General features: G+C 50.8%; 1 protein-coding gene across 5 annotated transcripts in view; it reads left to right on the top strand.

The window, feature by feature from the left end:
* The first annotated feature begins 12,591 nt into the window (after positions 1-12,591).
* Positions 12,592-22,950, top strand: part of AP2A2 (adaptor related protein complex 2 subunit alpha 2) — a 67,349-nt gene continuing 56,990 nt past the window's right edge. For 4 of the 5 annotated variants that reach the window (XR_014019730.1, XR_014019731.1, XM_081275025.1 and 1 more), the window contains exon 1: positions 12,592-12,850. Coding sequence is in view for 2 of the 5 variants with exons in the window: in XM_081275025.1 (XP_081131151.1) it covers positions 12,784-12,850 (67 nt within the window). In the remaining 3 variants the exon portion in view is untranslated. The remainder of the gene's footprint in view (positions 12,851-22,950) is intronic. The other variant, XM_081275027.1, reaches the window with a different exon arrangement.

Below are 22,950 nucleotides of genomic sequence, written 5' to 3'. Positions count from 1 at the left end.
ACAAACCTCACACCCCACACACACACCTCACACCCACACCCACATACCTCACACCCACACCCACACACCTCACACCCCACACACACACCTCACACCCCCCACACACACCTCACTCCCCACACACGCCCCCCACACACCTCACACCCCATCACACACACCTCACACCCCATCACACACACCTCACACCCCACACACACCTCACATCCCATCACACACACTCACACCCATCACACACACCTCACACCCACACACACCTCACATCCCATCACACACACCTCACACCCCATCACACACCCACACCTCACACCCCATCACACACACCTCATACCCCATCACACACACCTCACACCCCATCACACACACCTCACACCCCACCACACACCCCCCCACACACACACACACCTCACACGTCCCCCACACACCTCACACCCATCACCCACACCTCACACCCCATCACACACACCTCACACCCCACACTCACACCTCAGACCCCATCACACACCTCACCCCCATCACACACCCACACCTCACACCCCATCACACACACCTCACACCCCACACACACACCTCACACCCCATCACACACACTCACACCACCACCACACCGCACACCCCATCACACACCCACACCTCACACCCCATCACACACACCACACACCCCACACACACACCTCACACCCCATCACACACACCTCACACCCCATCACACACCCACACCTCACACCCCATCACACACACCTCACACCCCACACACACACCTCACACCCCATCACACACACCACGCACATACCTCACACCCCATCACACACCTCACACCCCATCACACACCCACACCTCACACCCCATCACACACACCTCACACCCCATCACACACACCTCACACCCCATCACACACCTCACACTCCACACCCCATCACACAGCCCACACACACAGACCTTGCACCCCATCACACACCTCACACCCTGCCACACACACCCACACCTCACACCCCATCACACACAACACACACCCCACACACAGACCTCACACCCCATCACACACACCTCACACCCCATCACACACACCCCACACCCACACCTCACACCTCACACACACACCTCACACCCCATCACACACACCTCACACCCCACACACACACCTCACACCCCATCACACACACCCCCACACACACACCTCGCACCCCATCACACACACCTCACACCCTGCCACACACACCCACACCTCACTCCCCATCACACACCCCCCACACCCCACACCTCACACCCCACACACACACCTCACACCCCACACATACACCTCACACCCCATCACACACACCCCACAGCCCATCACACCCCACACACACCCACACCTCACACCCCATCACACATACCTCACACCCTGCCACACACACCCACACCTCACACCTTATCACACCCCACACACACAAACTCACACCACACACCCACACCTCACACCCCATCACACACACCTCACACCCTGCCACACACACCCACACCTCACACCCCACACACACTGCACACCCCGCCACACACACACACACACCACACACTCCCCAAACACCAGGGCCAACTCCTGGTGCACTGTGTGGCTATTTCCCCATTGAGAGTCTTCGTGAGCTGAGCTTTTCTCTCTTTTTTCTTTCTAATAAGGTTCCCTTCTTTCTCTTCCCCATATTCTCTGTCAACTGTCCCCTTGGTCTTTCCAGAGCGGCCAGGGCTGGATGTGTGTGCTGAAGGTCAGGCAACAACTGCTTTCCTGGTGTCCAGCGTGGCCCAGCTCTGTTGGCACATGGTGAACCCAAGTTGGGCAGAGCTCTAGAGAGGGCCAGCGAGCTCTTCTAGGTGTCCTGGGAGTTGTGAAGTTCACAGATCTCTCGAGTGGCAAAGGCAGTCATCCTTCTTGGGGTCCCACTTGAGGTCAGAGTCCTTTGAGCTACAGAACTGCAAAATCCACTCGGAGTGCACCTAGGTCTGCGTTGCAGGCCTCGGGAACACAAGGGAGGGAGGAACCAGGACCAGCCCCCTCTGCAGAGCTGGTTCCAAAGGCCTGTGGGCCTGCCTCTCAGCTCCCTGGAGCTGGCATCAAGGGGCCACAGGTCCCTGGGTTGAAAACGGGTTTCTTTCAGTGGATACCCACCACCCACCTACAGGTAGAGGCTAAGGAAGCTGTGGAATGAGGCTTAAGAGAGCCAGAGCCAGGGCATCGGCATTTCTGGGTTGAGCGGTGCTGAAGGAGGGCTCATGGCTGGCCTGACTTCATTTGTCCAACTTTGTTTTCCTTCTGAGCCACTTTATTCTGTGGTTATCTTGAATTCCAGGAACCACAGGTCTGACTGAGAAGCATCTTTATGACAAGGAAGGGAAACTACCTCCGAGTATCTGGAATCTTGGAGAATAGATCATCCCACGGTTGCTCCTTAGACGGGGAAGATTGCCCGATGCTGGAACGGAGACTGCCCCCCAAGCAAGAGCAATCATCCCAGGAGGGGAAGAGATCGCCCCTTCCAGATGACAACCCTCTCAGTGTTTCACAAACCAATTCTGGGATAACGATCACCAGACCATGGCTGACCAAATGACCTGCTGTGACAGTGATGCAAAGACCCTGCCGGGCCAGCCCCCAAGCACCCTTGCCTTTTTCTATGAAATCTCAAAGACCTTGCATATTGGGACAGGTGACTGAGCCAGGCCTGCTGGGACTCCTAGAACTGGGGTCTTCAGCCTGGGACTCTGATAACTAAACCCACACATGTTTGGTAGAGCACTCTGGTATTTTAATCTGTTTGAGCTGTTGAGATTCCTCAGATTTTGTTGTGAATTCTGATGACCTTAACCATGGGTATTTAGTGTAAATTGAATTCAGCTTGAAATATTGAAAATGTTTAATTAACTGGATTTGTAGATGAAACCAAATGTCATCCAGAGGCTCCTTAAAAATGACTATAAAGGGGTTGCGACTGTAGCTCAGTGGCAGAGCGCTTGCCTAGGATGTGTGAGGCACTGGTTTCCATCCTCAGAACCACATAAAAATAAGTACATAAAGGTATCATGTTCATCTACAACTAAAGAAAGAAATAACTATAAAGTTTCTCCCGTTGCAATGGCACAGTCCTGTAATCCCAGGGACTCAGGAGGCTGAGACAGAGGATCACAAGTTCAATCAAGGCCATCCTCAGCAACTTAAAATTAAAAAGTGTGGAAGGTGTGGAGCAGCGCTGTGTTCAATTCCAGCAATGAGAAGAAAAAAAAAAAAAGATTGTAAAGCCTTCTAGATTTACAGAGGGAATAGCAAGGTTTATAAAATTACATTTAGTTAAAGTGTGTGTGTGTGTGTGTGTGTGTGTGTGTGTGTGTAAATAACTGGGAATTGGACCTTTATTTATTTATTTTTTTGAGAGAGGGTCTTCAAATATTGACCAGGCTGGTCTCAAACCTATGATTCTTCTTCATGAGACTCACTGAGTCACTGGGATTACAGACCTGCTCCTGGCTAAGAAACTGTTTTTGATGAGGCAGGTGGATCACAAGTTCAAGGGAGACCTGGGTGATTTAGTAAGACCCTGTCTCAAATACAATAAAAACGGACGGGGGATGTAGCTCAGTGGTGAGGCACTTACCTCGCATGTGTGGTGCCTGGTGTTCAATTCCCAATACCCTAAAAAAAGAAACAAAGAAAAGAGTTGGGTTTGGAATTTATGACTCAGTAACCCGAACCTTAATTATTTAACCAAATCCTAACAATTTAGCCCCCTTGTCCAGAAAGTAAGCCAGCCCTCTGCCCCATGTCCCAGTCCTCAGTATCTAGTGCCTTGGCCAAAGTCCAAACTCAGGGCCCTCCGAGGCAGTCCTGCTGGCCCTCGCCTGTCTGCAGTGGGCACTGGAGTACAGGCCAGGACAGAGTGGCCTCTGTGGACCTACAGAGAAAAGACTCTCTGCTGCTGACTGAATCCCTGCTCCTGCTCTGGGATCACCCCACCCTAGTGCTCCTGGCCAGCAGATGTCCCCAGTCTGAGCCTGCCTCTTAGGGACAGCCTCAAGGTGTCTCTGAGTTGCTATGGGAGCCAGATGGTGGCCAGCACTCTGAAGCCACTGGCACTGCTTGTTGGAGGTGCTTTGGTGGCTGTCTGGCTCTGGGGCAGAGTTTGTGTCTCCCCGGGTTTGCCAGTGTCCCTGAGTGGGGCCAAGGTGGGGTCCCCAGCCTTGCAGGTGGCTTGGGCTATTCCTCACTTGCCAACTCAGGATCAGCAAGGCCCTTCCCAGTATTGACAGCCCAGTGACTCTATCTTGTTTTAACCAAAGGCCTTGGCTGGGTCATCTGGAGGGCAGGACACAAGCCACTATTGTTGAGACATTCCAATTTAGAGGACAGAAGTCCAAGAGGACAGACACACCCCAGGATTCCCTGCTGCAGAGTCATCCCCACTTGTGCACAGAGACATCCTCTCTAGGTGCTGGGATCAGCAGATTCAGGCAAGAAGGAAGGAGGAAGCAGGCACATTCACATGCAGCGGAAGCTTCCAGATGGAGCTCCAGGGCCAGCACAGCAGATTTTCTGTCTATGTCCTTTGTGTGGGCCCCACTGGCCCCACTGTCCTTGGCCAGAGTGACAGCTGTGGGTGTCTGGCCAGCAGCCAGGCAGGCGCAGAGCCCTGGGGTGGGTGTCTGTGACAGTGTGTGGCCCCACACTGTGTTTGTCCTTGGCAAGGATCTGTGTGCTTCAAGGCATCTGCTGTGGGTTTGATGCTTCTCAGTAACCCCAAACCAACATAAAAACCCTAAAAACCAAAGGAGGAGCATACATGTAGCATGAAGGTCAAAGAGGCAGCCCGTCTCAGTAGCTATTTGGGTGGGATGCCACCCCCTCCCCCCAAGATTGTGCAAGTTCTACCCCTGGTACCAGTGAATGTGACCTCATTGGGAACAGTCTCTGTGGATGCCATCAAGATAAGGATCTTGGAGATTATCCTGGATGAGGGTGGGTGCTTAATCCATTGACTGGGGTCTTTGTAAGAGGAAGGAGAGGAAGATTTGAGACACACAGGTACAAAGGCATGTGAGGCAGGCGTGGCTGCAGATGGGGTCACTGTCTTCACGCCCAGGAGTGCCAGGGAAACAGGTGGGAGGCACAGTGCACACAGACTCTCCCCACACTTGTAGCTTCTAAAAGGACCCTGCTCAGCTGACTGAACTGAGGGAATACATTCCTGTTGTTTGTCACATCTGGTTTGTGTCACTTATCATATCAGCCCCAGGAAATGCCTTCATCTGTGTTGAGACGTAAAGTGACATTTTCAGCATGTTTTCTTTCCTAAAGTTATTTTTCTCAGGCGTATCTTAAAAATGACACGTATTCCATCAGCTCACCCCACTGGGCCCTTAGAAGAAGGAGCCAGGGGTGAGTGCCCTGTGTTGGCATGGACAGGAGGTGGACACTAGCCCAATATGGAAACACTTGCTACGAGAATCCCCAAGCCAGGGAGGCCTGCCAGGTGGTCATCAGCAGGCTCCAGGCCTGGATGGCCTGGCCTGAGTCCTCGCAGGGAGTTTGGGGGCCGTGGAAAAGCGGAGGCCCGAAGTGGTGAAGCCAGATTTAAAGTTAGGTAGTCAGTGTAGTTAGATAGATCGGGTCTAATATCGAGTGAAATCTAAAATGGAGGCCATGCTGAGAATGATTCAGGGAAATGCAGGACGACTCATGGAATGTTAATGAAGTCCAGGAAAAAGCCCAAGGCCAGAGCCCATCCCAGAGAAGTGTTAATGAACAGCCCTCAGTAAACTTGAAGGTGCTGACTCAGAAGTCCTTCCTGACCAGATTACTTCTTTGGCCCACTTGTGTCCCACCCCTGGGCCTTCCAACCTACATTCCATCACCAAAACTGTAAAAAAGGGAGACAACCGCACTTCCACGGATTCCACCTCTTGGGTCCCCTTCTTCCTCCGGGAGAAGTCTTTTCTGCTGTCCTTTAATAAACCTCTAATTTCTACTCTGACCTGGCCTCGGCGTGCTTCTCTGGTGTCATTCTTCAACATCGGGGAAGCAAGGACTCGTCACCAGTCAACAGCGGTAACAGTGGCACCCTCCTAGGGAGAGGTAGGATCTTCAGAGCCATCTCCTCAGCACCTCTCTTGGCTCCTGTCACCAGTTGCATTGGTCTTGTGGCCTTGGGCCCTGATGGGGGAGGGACACATGACCATTTCCTGACAGTTGATGGTGTTGTTGAGACTGGAGCGGAAGTGGAGTGGTACTGATGACAAGACAGGAAACAGACCCCTGGGCCCCTGGAAACGTCAGTGACACAGCCCTGTATTGTTCTTGGTGTTCCTCTTGCACCCTCAGGCATGGGAACAGTTAGGATCTAAGTTTGGCTGGGTAGAACAGAGCCCCCAACAATAGTGACACAAATGCCAGCTTTTCTAGGCCCTGTGGCAATGGACAGCTGGCACTTATCCTCATGGTCCGAGATGCAGGTCCTTCTATCAAAACCAGGCTCCCAGTCCGGGGAGAGGGGCAGGGTGGTGACTCAAAATCATGCCCCAACGCATGCAAATATCATCTCTATTGTGGCCTAAATTGTGTCTGAAAGCTTTTATATCAAAGTCCTTATTTGGGGCTGGGGCTGTGGCTCAAGCGGTAGCGCGCTTGCCTGGCATGCGTGTGGCCTGGGTTTGATCCTCAGCACCACATACAAACAAAGATGTTGTGTCTGCTGAAAACTGAAAAAATAAATATTAAAATTCTCTCTCTCTCTCTCTCTTTAAAAAAAAAAGTCCTTATTTAGAGACAGGGTTGTGGCAGATGAGGTCACTAAGTGAGGTCACTAGTTCAGACGAGGATACTAAGGTGGGTCCTGATCCCAAATGATGATGTCTTTATAAGAGGAGACTGGGACACAGACATGTACTTTTTTTTTTTTTATTTTTACATATAGTGTTAGTTGTTGATTGACCTTTATTTTATTCATTTATTTATATGTGGTGCTGAGAATAGAACCCAGTGCCTCACACATGCTGGGCGAGTGCTCTGCTACTGAGCCCCAGCCCCAACCCAGGAAACATAGTTTTTATTCTGGGGGTCCATACGCCAGATCAGCTGAATGATTACAGGAGGAAGGCAGTAAGAGGAATTGGCCAGCCAGCTCTGCCGTTGGCAAATGTGTCCTCCGGGTGTAGCTACTTCCTGCTCAGCGGGTCCTGTTGGTGTAATGACTATGGCATGATGCAATGACCCAAGTCCTCAGGAATTAGGCTGCTGCAGGGAGGCAGCTCTCTATGGCTCTTAGAGCCATTTCCAGGTGTGCTGCACCTGCTGAGCAAAGCAGTGTTCCTGTCACTCTCCACCTATTTGAGGTGGCTCTGCTGCTGCTGGTTTCTTAGGTTCCATCCCTACCCTTTAGGAGACACAGGTCTGCCAGACCTCCTGGCAGCTCAGTCTCCCCAATTGATGGAATTCTAGCCAGTGGGGTGTGGGTAGAAGAGACTGGAAAACGATCCTGTTTGCAACTTGAGTAAGAAGAGTGTTTTTCTGCCTTCTTTCTTTTCCCCTTTCCTCTGACTGCGGCAAGGACAGGTGGGTCATTTACCTGAACCCAGAACCCACATCCACCTTACTAGCTGGCCACTTTGGATGAGTGGGTGTTCCAAAAGGGAGCAGTAAACCCCTCTCATCACTAGCTTGTTGTACAGCTTGGTTTCTGCCCGTCCATCTGAGAGACCACCTGTGGGCCTGAACTGATCTGGCTTGCTGTGGGAGGAAGGGCTGGACAGCGGCTTCCCCCAGGACCTCCAGCAAGGGAGCCAACTGTGATCCAGGACACTTTACATGCCCACTCCTGCAGACTGGCAGGCAGGGGAGCGAAGGGTGAGTGTGCAGCACACCTGCTCCACGCAGGTGTCTGAGTGTGGTGGAAGCTTGACTCTGGGCTCGTCCAGGATTTGGCAACTGGTACCACACACCAGAACTGCCTAGAGTGCCTTAAAAAACCAACACCCGGGTTGTACCCCTCCTGTAGTGTCAGAACCACTGAGGGTGGGGGCTGGAGCCAGTACCAACTGGTCTGTGCTGCACACCAAGTACTTAGCCAGTTCTACCCCAGTGTCCTTCCTCCCTGCCAAGAAGCCAAGGAGGAGTTCTTACTGCTGCTGAGCATGCTGATTCCAGCTCCATTATCATGGTGACAGACCCAGGCCAAAATGGCATCTCTCCTCTGACCCCTAAGTCTCCTCTCTGAGCAGTGGACTGATTGGCAACCAAGGCTCCCAGGAACCAGTGAGCTGCAGCCTGGAGTCCTGTTACTCCTGACCTGCAGGTCTCTGCTGAGTTTTACTGATAAATCACCAGGAAAGACAACTTGAGGACTAGGCTGTTATGTCACCGTGAGGCCTCTCCCTGCTCAGGAGTGCCTGGCTCCTCTTCCTCAAGGCACTGGGATCTGTGTCCTGACCTGCCTCTGGAAATCAGGCGAGTAATGCTGCCCCCTGCTCCCCCTGCAATGGAGGTAGAACCCAGGACCTTGCACATGTCAAGCAAGTGCTTTACCAGTGAGCTGCATCTCAGATCTCTTTTTTTTTTTTTTTAAAGAGAGGCGAGCGCGAGGCGAGCGCGCTACCGCTTGAGCCACATCCCCAGCCCTCAGATCTCTTTTCAATTTTTATTTTTGAGACAGTGTTTTGCTGAGTTGCTCAACATATAATTAATTTTATGGACAACGTTATATTCTTATATTCTTGTACTTGCTATTTTCCTGCCTCGCTGAGCTAACAAGTGTGCACCACTGGACATGACTAAACTGTTTTGACAGTGTAGCAATGAGGGATGTCTGCTGCCTGACTTGGCTCTGCTGACCCAGATGCCTGGTGGGTGTCCCAAAGGACAGAGCTGCTGACTAGGCCTGCTCTCTTAGAATCTGTTCCACACAACCTAGACTTTTGCTGACATTAACTTGACTTCCTGTGATCCTGGAGGAGCCATGTCTTCCAGCCTCAGAGAGAGTCTCTGAAACCTGACTCCTCGGCCTTAAGGGCTGGGGCTGTGTGTGAAGGATCTTGAGAAGTGGGGGTCGGAATCTTTGGTTATCCCACTCCCCCTCCCAGCTTCCTGGGCCCCATGCTTGCCTCACCAGCACCCCAGCTTCCCTGTAAGATGTCTGGGGAGATGATGCATTCAATGTGGCTATTTTGCAACTGTCTTGAATCCAGTTGCATATGGCTCTGGGCTCCCTTAGTTCTGTGGCTGTGAGACATGAGATGTGTACATCAAGATAGCTTTTTGCCCCAAGATGAAACAGTAGGAGCTTGGGTTCATCAATCTTCAGGCAGTCAGGCTTCATAATAAATGTGTAAATAGGGGCTGGGGATGTGGCTCAAGCGGTAGCGCACTCGCCTGGCATGCGTGCGGCCCGGGTTCGATCCTCAGCACCACATACCAACAAAGATGTTGTGTCCGCTGAGAACTAGAAAATAAATATTAAAAATTCTCTCTCTCTCTCTCTCTCTCTCTCCTCTCTCACTCTAAAAATAAATAAATAAATAAATGTGTAAATATACACATACATACACACATACGAATACAAACATGTAAACACATATGTATATATAAACACATATACATGTGTATATCCCCAGCCCTTATTTATTTATTTATTTATTTTATTTTGAGACAAAGTCTTGCTAAGTTGCTTAGAGCCTAGCTAAATTGTTGAGTCTGGCCTTGATCTTGCAATCCTCCTGTCTCAGCCTCCTGAGTCACTGGGATTACAGGCATGGGCCACTGTGCCCAGCTCTAGCTCCATTTGAACAACCCACTTGCCTACCTTTGGGTTCTTGAATTCCTCATGCCTGCAAACTGTGCCTGGCAGAGAATGCTCTGCTCCCAGAGTCTGATCTTCCCTGGGCATGTTATTCTTGATGACTACAGAGGTAGCCACTAACTCTGAGGACTGCCACAACCATCTCCGAACAAGCATGGAGCTCAGGGTCGCAGCCTGGATCAGATGGCTAACCCCAATTTTCTGCAAGGGTCATTGTCTGTAATTCACTGTCAATCATGGAGATTGTGTAATCCGTGGGCTACTTGTAAAACTGACAGTAGGCCTAAGCAGGTCCAGGTGTGCATACTTAGCCAACAACACAGGAGCCATGTGTTTGGGATGCCCAGCCCTACTGTGATCTTTTCCTTCATGATGTGAGCAAATCTTGAGCCTGCAGAGCCCTTCCAACCCAGTGGCCATGACCCATGAAGAAGGAAAGGGCTATCAGCTTCACCATCCCCTTGGGAACAGTATTGTGACCTTGATGCTAAAATTCGATAAAGATCCAGCTCAGACAATTTAAGAAAAGCACTGTACACTATGGAAAACGGCCTCTTCCTCAGGAAGGCTCCCGCAGACTGAGGCCCCAGGCTTGGTTGCATGGCTGTGAGGGTAAATATGCTGGCAGAGGTGGGGGTCTTTTGTATGGTCACCTGTCAGGCCCTCCTCGACACACTGTGTAGACAGGAAGACAGGTGTGGGAATTCCAGAGTCAGTATTAAAGAGAGGTGTGGGAGACCAACCTCGCATGTGACAGAGTCACTCCCAGGCTGGGTGACTGAGGCATCAGATAGCAGAAATGCCACTAGACTACCCTTCTTGGGTTTGAGGACGGTGTCTTTGTGTATAGGCCTGTCTCTCTACAACCCCACCTGACCTTGCAACACTGCCCCCCTTGATCTTCATTGGACGGAATTTTCCCCAGAATTTAGAGTTCCCCAATAAAAGCCCACTCCAAAGTGTGTGCATGCGCGCTCCTGCTCTCTCTCTCCCTCTCTCTCCCCCTTCCCTGTCTCCCCCCCCTCTCTCTCCTTCTCTCTCTCCCCCTCTCCCTCTCTCTCTTCTCTCACTCTCTCCCCCTCTCCCTCTCCCTCTTCTCTCACTCTCTCCCTCTTTCCCCCCTCTCCCTCTCTCTCTCTTCCCCCTCTCTCCCCCTCCCTTTCTCTCTCCTTCTCTCTATCCCCCTCCCTCTCTCTTCCCCCTCTCCCCCTCCCTTTCTCTCTCCTTCTCTCTCTCCCCCTCCCTCCTTCTCTCTCTCTCCCCCTCCCTCCTTCTCTCTCCCCCTCCCTCCTTCTCTCTCTTCCCCCTCTCTCCCCCTCCCTCCTTCTCTCTCTTCCCCCTCTCTCCCCCTCCCTCTCTCTCTCTCCCTCCTCCCTCTCCTTCTCTCTATCCCCCCTCCCTCTCTCCTCCTCCCTCCCTCCCTCCCTCCCTCTCTGCCCCCTCCCTCTCTCTCTCTCCCCACCTCCCTCTCTCTCTCTCCCCACCTCCCTCTCTCTCTCTCCTCTCCTGTAGATCCTCACTCCCCAGCTGGGGAGCTTGAGGCAGAGAGCAAGAGGAGCCTTCCCAGGCAATCTTCTGGCATTGCTCTGAGCTGGGCACAGGCACATCAGGGTTCCTGGGCTGCCTGCCCTGCATGCTCATATGCTGCACAGGTGCTCTTGTGTCAAGAATTGGCCCTGCGTGTTTTCAGGGTTGGGGGAGGTAGACTTCAGAGGAAGGGGTATGTGAGTGTCCAGTGGGCCTGGAGGGGGCACAACCTGGGGAGAAGCCTCCCAGGCCCACTTCCTGTGCTCTGGACAGGAGGTGGATGTGGGAGGATTAACACACTGGTGTGAGGGTGAGGACCCTGAGTCTCCCCTTCTTCTGGAGGTTCTTTTTCCTGGCTCAGCTCTTTGTCTGTCTTGGAAGGTGGTGAACTTGGCTGCCTTTTGGGTATTGAGCCTGTCACAGCTTCCTTTTCCCCAGGGTCCTGGGGCCTCTGAGGTGCCTGGTACATGGATGGCCCTGCCCTTTCTCCTCCTGGCCAAGCTCTAACCAGACCTAACCTCTCATCGGGACTGTGGAAGTGAGCCAGGGTGGGGACAAAGGTCTCACAGGTGGGTCTGGGACAATTCCAGATACAGGGCCAGGGAAACTCCTGAGGAGGGAGCTTTCTCTCCAAACCATCTGGCTTCATAGAGGAGCAATCGGCAGGGCCATCTGCTCTCCAGAGTCCCTGGGGGTCGGTGCCGAGCCAAGGCCCAACCAAGCAGGGCTTCTGCACAGCGGGTCCACAGGGGCCATCAAGGCAACAGTGGCAAAAAGCCTAACTGGTCCCCGAGGGTCTGGCCTCAGGACAGCGGCCACAGTGCGGGAATGCAGTTTCTTTTCAAGCCTCAGTTTCCCCATTCGAAGGGAAGACGGTACGTGGAGCAGCGCATCCTTAGCTCCGCTCTCCGCAGCCTGACCAGCTCCAGGCGGTCCCGCGGCAGGTGTCGCTGGCGCCCCCAGTTGGGTGTCCCCAGCACTGTCCACGTTGGTGCGGCAGCGCGGCGCGCGCAAGACTCGTCTGCACTCGGGGCGCGACCTCGGGCGGCTGCATAACGCCCCAGGCGGGCCCGCCTCCTCCTGGATCCCCGCGGGAGCCATCACCAGTGGCGGCCACGATAACCAGCGGCGGCCGCACCCCGCGCGCCGGCTCCCGCGTGCTCGACCCCGCATCGCGGACACGCGCACGCCACCTCCTCAGCGGCGCCGCCGTCAGTCGCCGCGCGCGTGCGTGCCGGCGCGTGCGTCGTGCGTGCGCGTGCGCGTGCGCGCCCGGAGAGCGGCGCTCGGGTCCCGAGGCGGCTGTGGCGAGGCGGCTCCGTGCTCCTGCGCTCCTGCGCTCCTTGGCGTCCGCGGCCCTCGGCGGCCTTGGCGTGACTGCCGCCCGCCCGTCCGCGCGCCCCGCTCCTCCTGGGCCCGCCGCCCAGGCCGCTGCCGGGGCCCGAAGATGCCGGCCGTGTCCAAGGGGGACGGGATGCGGGGCCTGGCGGTCTTCATCTCGGACATCCGCAACTGTGAGTGTCCGGCGGGCCTGGGGGGCGCGGGCCGGGGGGCAGACCTGGCGGCGGGGCCCGGGGTGCGAGTGTGAGGCGGCGGCGGGCCGGCGTGCGGGAGGGGGTCTGCGGGTGCAGATCTGGCGGTGGGACGGAGGTCTGTCTGGTCGGGGTGCGGGAGCGGGGTCGAGGTTGCGATTGGGGCGAGGGTCTGAGGACCTGGCGGTGGGGAGGGTGCAGGTGCCAGGCTTGGGTTGAGAGGCCGGGGATTGCCAGGTGGGGGTTCAGACCGAGGCTCGGTGTGGGGACCGGGATGCGGGGCCGGGATCTGAGGGGTGGGCGGTATTGCAGAGGGGCTTCCGGCCAAAACGCCCCTCCCCAGCATGATGTCATCTCGGCCTTTCTAGTAATGGAGCGCGTAACCCAGCCTTTTTCAAAGGAGCGTGGATTTTCGCTCCCGGCACAGAATCCAGAGACCGCGCGTTCAAGCAGACGGCCTGTGACCCGGTTCTGGCGGCCTTTTGCTTGCTGATTAGATCTCACCCGCTGCGATTAAAGTGACTCATTCCCCCAGGGGACCCGCAGCAACCGGGTGTGGATGCTCTGAGCTAAGCTTCTGTGGTCTCCAGGCACAGGCCCTCTCCAAATGTCCCTGGTGGAAAAAAGCCACCCAAAATGAAATGGGTCAGGAAGGCAGGGCCTGCTAAAGAGTGGGCTCAATTATTCGCTTTTATCTTTTAATATTTATTTTTTAGTTGGACACAATACCTTTATTTATTTATTTTTATGTGGTGCTGAGGATCGAACCCAGGGCCTCACGCCTGCTAGGCGATCACTCTGCCTACCACTGAGATGAGCCACAAACTCAGCCCCAGTTGTTCGTTTTTTCTTGTTATCCAGCAAAAAGTAATTGGTTCTTCTTGTTTTTTTTTTTTTTTTTGGTCAAGGATTGAACCCAGGAGTGCTTAACCACTGAGCCACATCCCAGCCATTTTTTTAAATTTATTTTGAGACAGGGTCTTGTTAAATTGCTCAGAGCCTGGCTGAGTTGCTGAGGCTGGCTTTGAACTTGGGATCCTCCTGCATCAGCCTCCCCAGTGTTGGGATTATAAGCCTGTGCCACCACACGTGGTGGTTCCTTGATTTTTATTACCTTAGGTTAATGAGTATTTTGAGACATTTTGTGACATTACCTACTGCTAAGTGCTGATGTGCTGATCCTTCCCTGTCAACGTCACCTCCTTGGAGCAGAGCCTCAAGGCCAGTCTGGGTGTACCAGGCTTCTCTGGAAGGGTAGAGGATGTTGGTCCCTTCCTTCCTCTGAAGAAAAATAGGTGCCAGAGCTTCTACAGGTAGGCCACTCTCTTTTTCCTGTTTTTTTTTTTTTTTTTTTTGACATGAAATGAAATTTCCAAGACAATGCTTTCGCACTTACGATGCATTTTGTGAAGCTAAGTGTGTGTTTGCTTGTGAAGGGGACCCCTTGGATGAAGGCTTAGTGACCTTAAGTTGGCCGTGATGTCATCCTCCATTTTTGCACTGGGAAGGATATTGAGAGTGAAAACCATTTTCACACAACTTGTCTCACTTTAAACACATGTTCTGTGCATTTGACCAGAAAATGTGCCATATACTGAATATTCAGTAAGTGCTCATTGACTGACTGTAGGTCAGACGTCCCACACCTTGTTATAGCTGATAGCTGGGACTGACCTTCCTCAGTTGTGAGGGTCATTCTGCAGCACTAGATGCCTCAGTAGTACAGTTATAAAATGTCCCCTGACAAGCAGAGTGGCCCTTGTTTGAGAACCACTGATGTGGACCGTGGGCAAGCCAGTTCTTCCCCTAGATGAGCCGTTGGAAGAAGGGGTACCTGGTCCTCCTTCCTCAGAAATACCTTCCCTCCTGGCTCTCAGGTCCCTCTCTCATCTGCTGTGGCATTGCTTTTCTTTGGAGCTGAACCAGGTTGTACTAAGCATTGAGGGTCGCGTGGAAGGGACAAGTGGAAACTGAGCTGTCTCCATCTGTGGGCACTTCTGATTAGTAGTCCATTCCTCTTGGCACAGGCAGCAATGGTCCTGTCTGGGACTCTGTACCTCTTCACTGTAAGCTCCATGAGTGGGGATCCTATGTCTTGCTCACCACATTATTCCTCCTAACCCCATGCCTCTCAGTGTCAGGCACATGGTGTGTGACCAGTGAAGGCATTGACCAGGAGCCAGCCAGAGAAGACTCACAGATACAGGAGAAATGAGAGGGCTGAGTGAGCTCGAGCCAGGCAGGGCCAGTGCGGTCTGAACTTTACCCCTGTGCTGCAGGGAGATCGGTCACTGCTTCTCTTCCTGGCCTGGCTCTGGTTTGTGTGCTTGTTGAGAGAGTGACAGGAGTACCCAGGCTCTGTGAAGAGGGTGCTCTGCTGGGAGCCACCAGTGACTGAACTGATGTCAAGGCATGAGTTTTGAGTGGAAGTGTGATTGAAATCTATTTCAACTCTAAATTGGCAGCTCCCTTTACTTTTCTACCAACTTGCTTAAGTTTTCCCCTTGAAGGTTGTACTAAGCATTGAGGGTAGCGTGGAAGGGACAAGTGGAAACTGAGCTGTCTCCATCTGTGGGCACTTCTGGTTGGTAGTCCATTCCTCTTGGCACAGGCAACAATGAATATGCTTCAGGATGTGAAGAGGTGCTCCCTGGCACATTGTGCCATTCAAAGCTGTAGCTCTTATGGTTCAGGTGGCAAACTAATTTAGTGTCTTGTGAAATTGCCTTGATCCTTCCTGATTTACTTTAAGCAGGGCTAAGGACTTTGCTAATGTGAGTTCAGTGTGTGGGAGTTAATAAACTTTGTGTTACTAAGAAAATTCTAATTCTGGGACTGGGCCTGTAGCTCAGTGGTAGAGCGCCTGCCTCACATGTGTGAGGCACTGGGTTCAATCCTCAGCACCACATTAAAAAAAAAAAAATAAATAAATAAAGATACTGGTCCATCTACAACTAAAAAAACTATTTAAAAAATTCTAGTTATTTTATTTAATTTGATATATATATATATATATATATATATATATATATATATATATATATATATATATAATGTATGTATGGTTTTTTTTTTTTTTTTGGGTATTGAGGATTGCACTCAGGGGCACCTGACCACTATGCCACATCCCAGCCCTATTTTTTATTTTATTTAGAGACAGGGTCTCAGTTGCTTAGTACCTTGCTTTTGCTGAGGCTGGCTTTGAAGTCATGATCCTTCTGCCTCGGCCTCCCAAGCCACTGGGATTATAGGTGTGCACCACTGCATCTGGCTTAAATAATTTCTTACTTTGAAACACTTAAGGTTAATAGGAAGCTGAAGCGAAAGACAGGGAGATCTCTGGCTTCCTTCATCCATATTTCCTGATGTGCGTATCTTGCATAATGATGGCATTTTCAACACAGGGAGCTGATGTGGTGTAGACCACTGGGCTGTTTAGGCCTTGCTAGTTTTAGGTGCACTAGTGTGTGTGTGTGTGTGTGTATGGTCTGCAGTTTTAGTATATGTAGTGTTGTGGGACTCCTGCCTGAGTGGAGATGCAGACCATGCCGGCATCACAAAGCATCCTGTGCAGTTCTGACAGCCGCCCTATTGCCCAGCCCTGGCAGTCGCTCATCTGCTTTGCTCTGATTTTCTGGTTTCAAGGATGTCCTGTAGTGTGGGACCTTTCACATTGCCTGGCTTTTTTCACTCAGCACTGTTCCTGAGATTAGTCAAGCTGTTGGGTTGGTGGCACTTATTTGAGCAAAGGGTCCCAAGGGAACAAAAGAGCTGCTGACACTGGGAAAATAGCCATTACTCACTATTCAGTTGTTCTGGAACTTTTGTTTGCTTTTACACAAATGGTATCTGTGAAGGAGAGTCATATATAACTTATCAGTTTTTTTTGGGGGGGGGGCATCGCCAGGAATGGAACCCAGGGCCTCCCACATGCTAGGCAAGCCTTAAACACTGAGCTACCTCCTCAGCCCTAATCTATGTTTTTAAATTTTTTTTGGTGGGGGTACCAGGGTTTGAACCCAGGGCGCTCAACTACTGAACCATATCCCTAGGGCTTGCTTATTTATTTATTTATTTATTTATCTATTTATTTTAAGAGAGAGAGAGAGAGAGAATTTTTTTTTTTAAAGAGAGAGTGAGAGAGGAGAGAGAGAGAGAATTTTTAATATTTATTTTTTAGTTCTCGGCGGACACAACATCGTTGTATGTGGTGCTGAGGATCGAACCCGGGCCGCACGCATGCCAGGCGAGCGCGCTACCGCTTGAGCCACATCCCCAGCCCAAGAGAGAGAATTTTAATATTGATTTTTTAGTTTTCGTCAGACACAACATCTCTCTTTGTATGTGGTGCTGAGGATCGAACCCGCATGCCAGGCGAGCACGCTACCGCTTGAGCCACATCCCCAGCCCTATTTATTTATTTATTTATTTAGAGATAGGGTCTTGCTAAGTTGCTGAGGTCGATTTTGAATTCACTATCCTCTTGTCTCAGCCTCTTTTTTTTTTTAAAGAGAGAGAGAGAGAGAGAGAGAGAGAGAGAGTGTGTGTGTGTATGTGTGTGTGTGTGTGTGTGTGTGAGAGAGAGAGAGATAGAGAATTTTAAAATATTTATTTATTTTTTAGTTTTCGGCAGACACAACATCTTTGTTTGTATGTGGTGCTGAGGATCGAACCTGGGCTGTGCGCTACTGCTTGAGCCACATCCCCAGCCCCCCCTCCTTTTTTTTTTTTAATGTGGTGCTGCGGATTGAACCCAGGACCTTGTGCATGCAAGGCAAGCACTCTACCAACTGAGCTATATCCCCAACCCCTATCTTAGCCTCTTGAGCTGCTAGAATTACAGGTGTGTGCCACTACACCTGGCTCCTGCTTTGCATTTTTATCTGTCCTGGCCTAGCTATATGTTGTTACATATTCTCTTATGATGCTGGGCAGTGGCAGCGAGGAGCAGCCTGCATCCCTGAGGTCACCTGGGCAAATGGCTGGGACAGCACAGTGAACAGTGTGCTGCTTGGCTAAGCTGTGATGGTGTAGGTGAGTTGTGTTTCCTGCATTTCTATCTACAGTGTCTTAATCTTTTTTTTTTTTAATATTTATTTTTTAGTTTTAGGTGGACATAGTATCTTTATTTTATTCTTTTTTGGTACCGGGGATTGAACTCAGGGGTATTTGACCACTGAGCCACATCCCCAGCCCTATTGCGTGGTGTTTTTATTTAGAGACAGGCACTAAGGGTCTCATTGAGTTGCGTAATGCCTTGCAATTGCTGAGGCTGGCTCTGAACTCTTCATTCTCCTGTCTCAGCCTCCCAAGCTGCTGGGATTACAGGCATGCACCACAGCGCCCAGCTCTTTAATTTATTTTTATGTGGTGTCATGCGTGCTAGGTGAGTACTATCACTGAGCCACAACTCCAGCCCCCAGTGTCTTCATCTTACAGTGATGTAGGAGCATCCACATGTAACAACACTGAGCATGCCAAACTCTGAGAGCTGACTGGAAGGGAGCAAATAGGTCCTTTGTGCACCAGGCATGTCCCAGGCAGGAAGTGGCAAACATGGCTACTTATTCCTGTGTTTGTGGGGCTGGGACTCTGGGGAATGGAGCTGCTTCTGTTGTTTTTGGGGGCATTTTGCCTAGCCCTCCAGGCACTGGAGTGCAGGAGACAGGAGGAGAGGTGGAACAGGTTGGGGGAGCAGTTTCCCTTGTCCCTGAGAAAGGGCTGAGCTGTGCTGAGGGTGTAGAATCCCCAAATAGGGTGACTGCCAGTGCCCTACTGTTTGTGCTGCATTCTCTTTCTAGCTTTCGAAATCACACATCCCTTTGAAGTGTACTTTAGCACAACTAAAGTTTAAAAAAAGTCTTTGTTCATAAAATTCCAGTTGTTATTAGTTATAAGTTGGGCGTGGAGAAAAGAAGCATAAAAGTTCAAATTCTGTTTAAACTTTGGTGTAAAACTTACATGTGAAGTTGGCACTTGATTTTCATGCATAGTGGTAAAGACAGAATGAGACTTTGTCAGTTTGTTGTTGAAATATTAAGAGAACCTTCAAAGTTAAATGTCTATTTTGTGTTTGGGCGTGTTGGCACATGCCTGTAATCACAGTTGCTTGAGAGGCTGAGGCAAGAGGATCGCAAGTTCAAAACCAGCCTCATCAGCTTAGTGAGGCTCTTAGCAATTTAGCAAGACCCTGTCTCAAAAATTAAAAAAATAAGAAGGTCCAGGGATGGGCTGGGGTTATGGCTCAGCAGTAGAGTGCTTGTCTGGCTTGTATGAGGCCATGGGTTGAATCCCTGTACCACTTATAAACAAATAAATAAAATAAAGGCCCATCGACAACTGGAAAAAAAAGGGGGGGGGGCAGGAATGTGGCTTAGTGTTTAAGTGCCCCTGGGTTCACTGTCCAGTATCAAAGAAAAACAACCCAAGCCATTTTGTCTTTCTTGACTGTCCATTTAAGAACTGCTGACTATTTTAAAGGAACTCTTTTCTTGCATTTATATTTTTTGCATCTTCTGCATAATTCATATTCCTTAGAAACTGATCTAGGAAGTGTGTGCCACAGGGAGAGGAAGGGTGAGGGGGGAAGTGGCTGCTGCCGCAGGCTCTGTGCCTGCCAGGGTGGGGCTGCAGTTTTTTTTTTGTGACAGGTTGACTGACCCAGGGATTGCATGTTCCCGACTCAGGACTTCACTTCTCTGTCCTCTCAGAATGGCTTTTATTTTTTTATTTTTTTAAATTTTTTTTTTTTTAAAGAGAGAGTGAGAGAGGAGAGAGAGAGAAAGAGAGAGGGGGAGAGAGAGAGAATTTTTAATATTTATTTTCTAGTTCTCGGCGGACACAACATCTTTGTTGGTATGTGGTGCTGAGGATCGAACCCGGGCCGCACGCATGCCAGGCGAGCGCGCTACTGCTTGAGCCACATCCCCAGCCCTCAGAATGGCTTTTACTCTGTTGCTTTTGCCACAGTATTTGTCAGGGTCTTGTAGTCTGAGTTCTTGGAAAGGCTGTCTTTGTAGGATTAAATGGCATTTCCTTGGCTCTTAAAAAAATTAGATGAGTCAGTCCAGAGGGGAAGATTAGAGTCAGTGTAGCAAATGACATTTTGGGGAGGTTTTTCAGTGATGTGAATATGGTTAGAATACATGGTGTGAGCTCCTGCATGGTGGTGGGGGGTGAATCCCTCTGACCCTCACCTGTTCTGTAGGTTCTCGAGCATTGGGCCATCCTCCCTGAGCTCAATTTTCAGATTTTATAAGTTTCAAAAAAAACCAAGCCTTTTTTTGATACCAGAGATTGAACCCAGGGGTGCTTAACCACTGAGCCACATCCCAGCCCTTTTAATTTTTCTAATATTTTATTTATTTATTTTTTTTAGTTGGACACAACACCTTTATTTCACTTATTTATTTTTATGTGGTGCTGAGGATCGAACCCAAGGTCTCTCACGTGGGAGGCAAGCGCTCTACCGCTGAGCCACAACCCAACCCCAGCCCTCTCTTTTTATTTTTTTATTTTGAGACAGGGTCTCACTAAGTTGCCGAGGGTGGCTTTGAACCTGTAATCCTCCTGCCCCAGACTCCCAAGTCCATGGGATTATAGGCTTGTGCCACCATACCCAGCTACCAAGTCATTTTGTAAGTCTATAGTAAATGGGTTAGTCAAAAATGCTGAGGCCAGGTGCAATAGTGTACACTTGTAATCCTAGTGACTTGGGAGACTGAGTCAGGAGGATTGAAAGTTTAAGGTCCGGGGCTGGGGATGTGGCTCAGGCGGTAGCGCGCTCGCCTGGCGTGCGTGCGATCCGGGTTCGATCCTCAGCACCACATACCAACAAAGATGTTGTGTCCGCCGAGAACTAAAAAATAAAAAATTCTCTCTCTCTCTCTCTCTCTCTCTCCCCTCTCTCACTCTCTCTTTAAAAAAACAAATGAAAGTTTAAGGTCCATGTCAGCAATTTAGTGAGACCCTAAGCACCCCCACCAAAGCAGGGAAAAATGGTCCTGTCCGTGCAGTAGGCAGGCTAGATGGGGGCCCCAGCTGTGTGGGTGCTTAGGAGCCTGGAGGTTCTCCTTTCAAATTCTGCGCTAGTTTTGCAGCAGGCAGGTGTGAGGTGTGGGGTGTGCTGGTTTTCTCTGGAGTCTGGAATCAGTTTGACCTCTTGATGTAGATTAGGGAGGGTTGAGCTGGCCCCACTCTGAAGTGCCTGCAGCGTGCTGAGGTGGAGGCAGCTGGCTGCCCCAGGAGCTCTCAGCCCAGCCTGAAGCTGGGTTCCTGGCATCACTGGTACTTGAGCACCTCCTGTGTTCAGGACTGCCTGCCCAGGGCGTCAGAGGACATAGGATGGACAAGGTGGGCCTTTGCTTGGGAGGTAGGGCCTTCCTAAGGGAAGGTAGAAGGGAATAATAGAGGCATGCAGGATGCTTGTGTATCCACAAAAGACTAATTCCAAGTTGAACTTGGAAGACTTCCTGTTTGTATGTGGCCTTGTTGAGCAAGCAGTCTTCTGTTAAAGCCCCTACTCCCAGCATGACAAAAGAATGTAGAACAAATGAGATTGCCCCCTAAGGTCAGTCCTGAGCCTGGCCTGAGGTGAGCTACCTCAGGGTTTGGTGTGGAAGCTGTGTGTGGGAGCTACCAAGTTGGATGGCTTCTGTTGGCTTCTGGTGATGTGTGGAGTAAGTTTGATGACTTTTTTCCAGTGAAGAAATAGATTGAATGGGCAGCGGTTGTGGTTCAGTGGTAGCGCACTTGCCTGGTATGTGTGAGGTGCTGGGTTCCATCCTCAGCATCACATAAAAATAAATAAATAAAATGAAGGTATGTGGGGGAAAAAAAGTAAAGCATCTAACCTCCAATTGAATGACACCCAAAAAACAAATGCATGTTTTTGCTAGGCCTTATGAAGCCTCAGCTTTAGGTTGTAAAGCCCTTCACTGGTCCTGGGAGCACTAATCTTCTCAGCTTCCCTGACCATGTGGGAAGGCTGAAGTACCCTGACAAGCAGTGCTGGATGTATAGTGTGCTGAGAAAATATTAGTGTAGTGGGCTTGAGTGGGTGTGTCCCCCCCAGTCAAGGTGGAGCTAATACTGTGATAAGGTAGCTCTGTGCTGGAGATGGTGGAAAGGATTGGCCCAGATGCATAGAGTACATAACATGGACCAGGCCACTGCCCTACTGTGAAGTGGTGCCCTGAGACTGGAGTGGGAAGTCCAAGAAGAGAGGGTCAGTGAGACCACAATGGCTTAGAATTACAGGCATGCACATCTGCAGCACCGGGGAGCGAACCTGAGCTGCTCTACTACTAACCTATACCCTCAGCCCTTTTTATTTTTTATTTTGAGACAAGGTCTTGCTAAGTTATTGAGGCTGGCTTTGAACTTGCCATCCTCCTGCTCAGCCTCCTGAGCTGCTAGGATGACAGGTTGTCCTACCCTGCCCTGCTCCTGCTGTTTCTCTAACATCACTTCCTGTCAATCTTCAGGCTTTTCGCTTCAGCATGGTGGAAGAGAGGAGTGAGACCAGGCCCACAACCACTGAGCAGGGAAGCAGGGTCTGAAAGACTTCTGTGGGTCCACCACTGGGAGGAGCACAGGGTGCAGGGTCTGCTGGTGGTGGTCGGTGCTGCAGGATTTTTAGAGTGGCATCGATGTGCCCACAGCTGCCCTGTGCGCAGATGTGGGCTGTCCTTCCCCGGGCCAGGCAGCTCTCCTAGCAGTCTTTCTGCAGGATGTGTGACTGACCATGGTTTGGGCTGGGGTCAGATTCTGGTGGTATTGCTATCCTTCTGACTCTTGTGATTGTGAGTGGCGGCTGCAGCCCTGTGAATGCCTGAAGCCTTTGCTTTTTTTTTTTTTGTACTGGGGGATGGAACATGGGGTATTCTACCACTGAGCTGCACCCCCAGCTTTTTAATTTTTTTTAAGACAGAGAGAGAACTTTTTAATATTTATTTTTTTAGTTTTCGGTGGACACAATATCTTTATTTTTTTATTTTTATGTGGTGCTGAGAATTGAACCCAGCGCCCCGCGCATGCCAGGTGAGCGCCCTACCGCTTGAGCCACATCCCCAGCCCTGCAC

The sequence above is a fragment of the Spermophilus citellus genome (genome assembly GCF_964194105.1).
Source record: "Spermophilus citellus genome assembly, chromosome: 2".
Taxonomy (NCBI): domain Eukaryota; kingdom Metazoa; phylum Chordata; class Mammalia; order Rodentia; family Sciuridae; genus Spermophilus; species Spermophilus citellus.
This window is presented reverse-complemented; position numbering and strand designations above follow the sequence as displayed.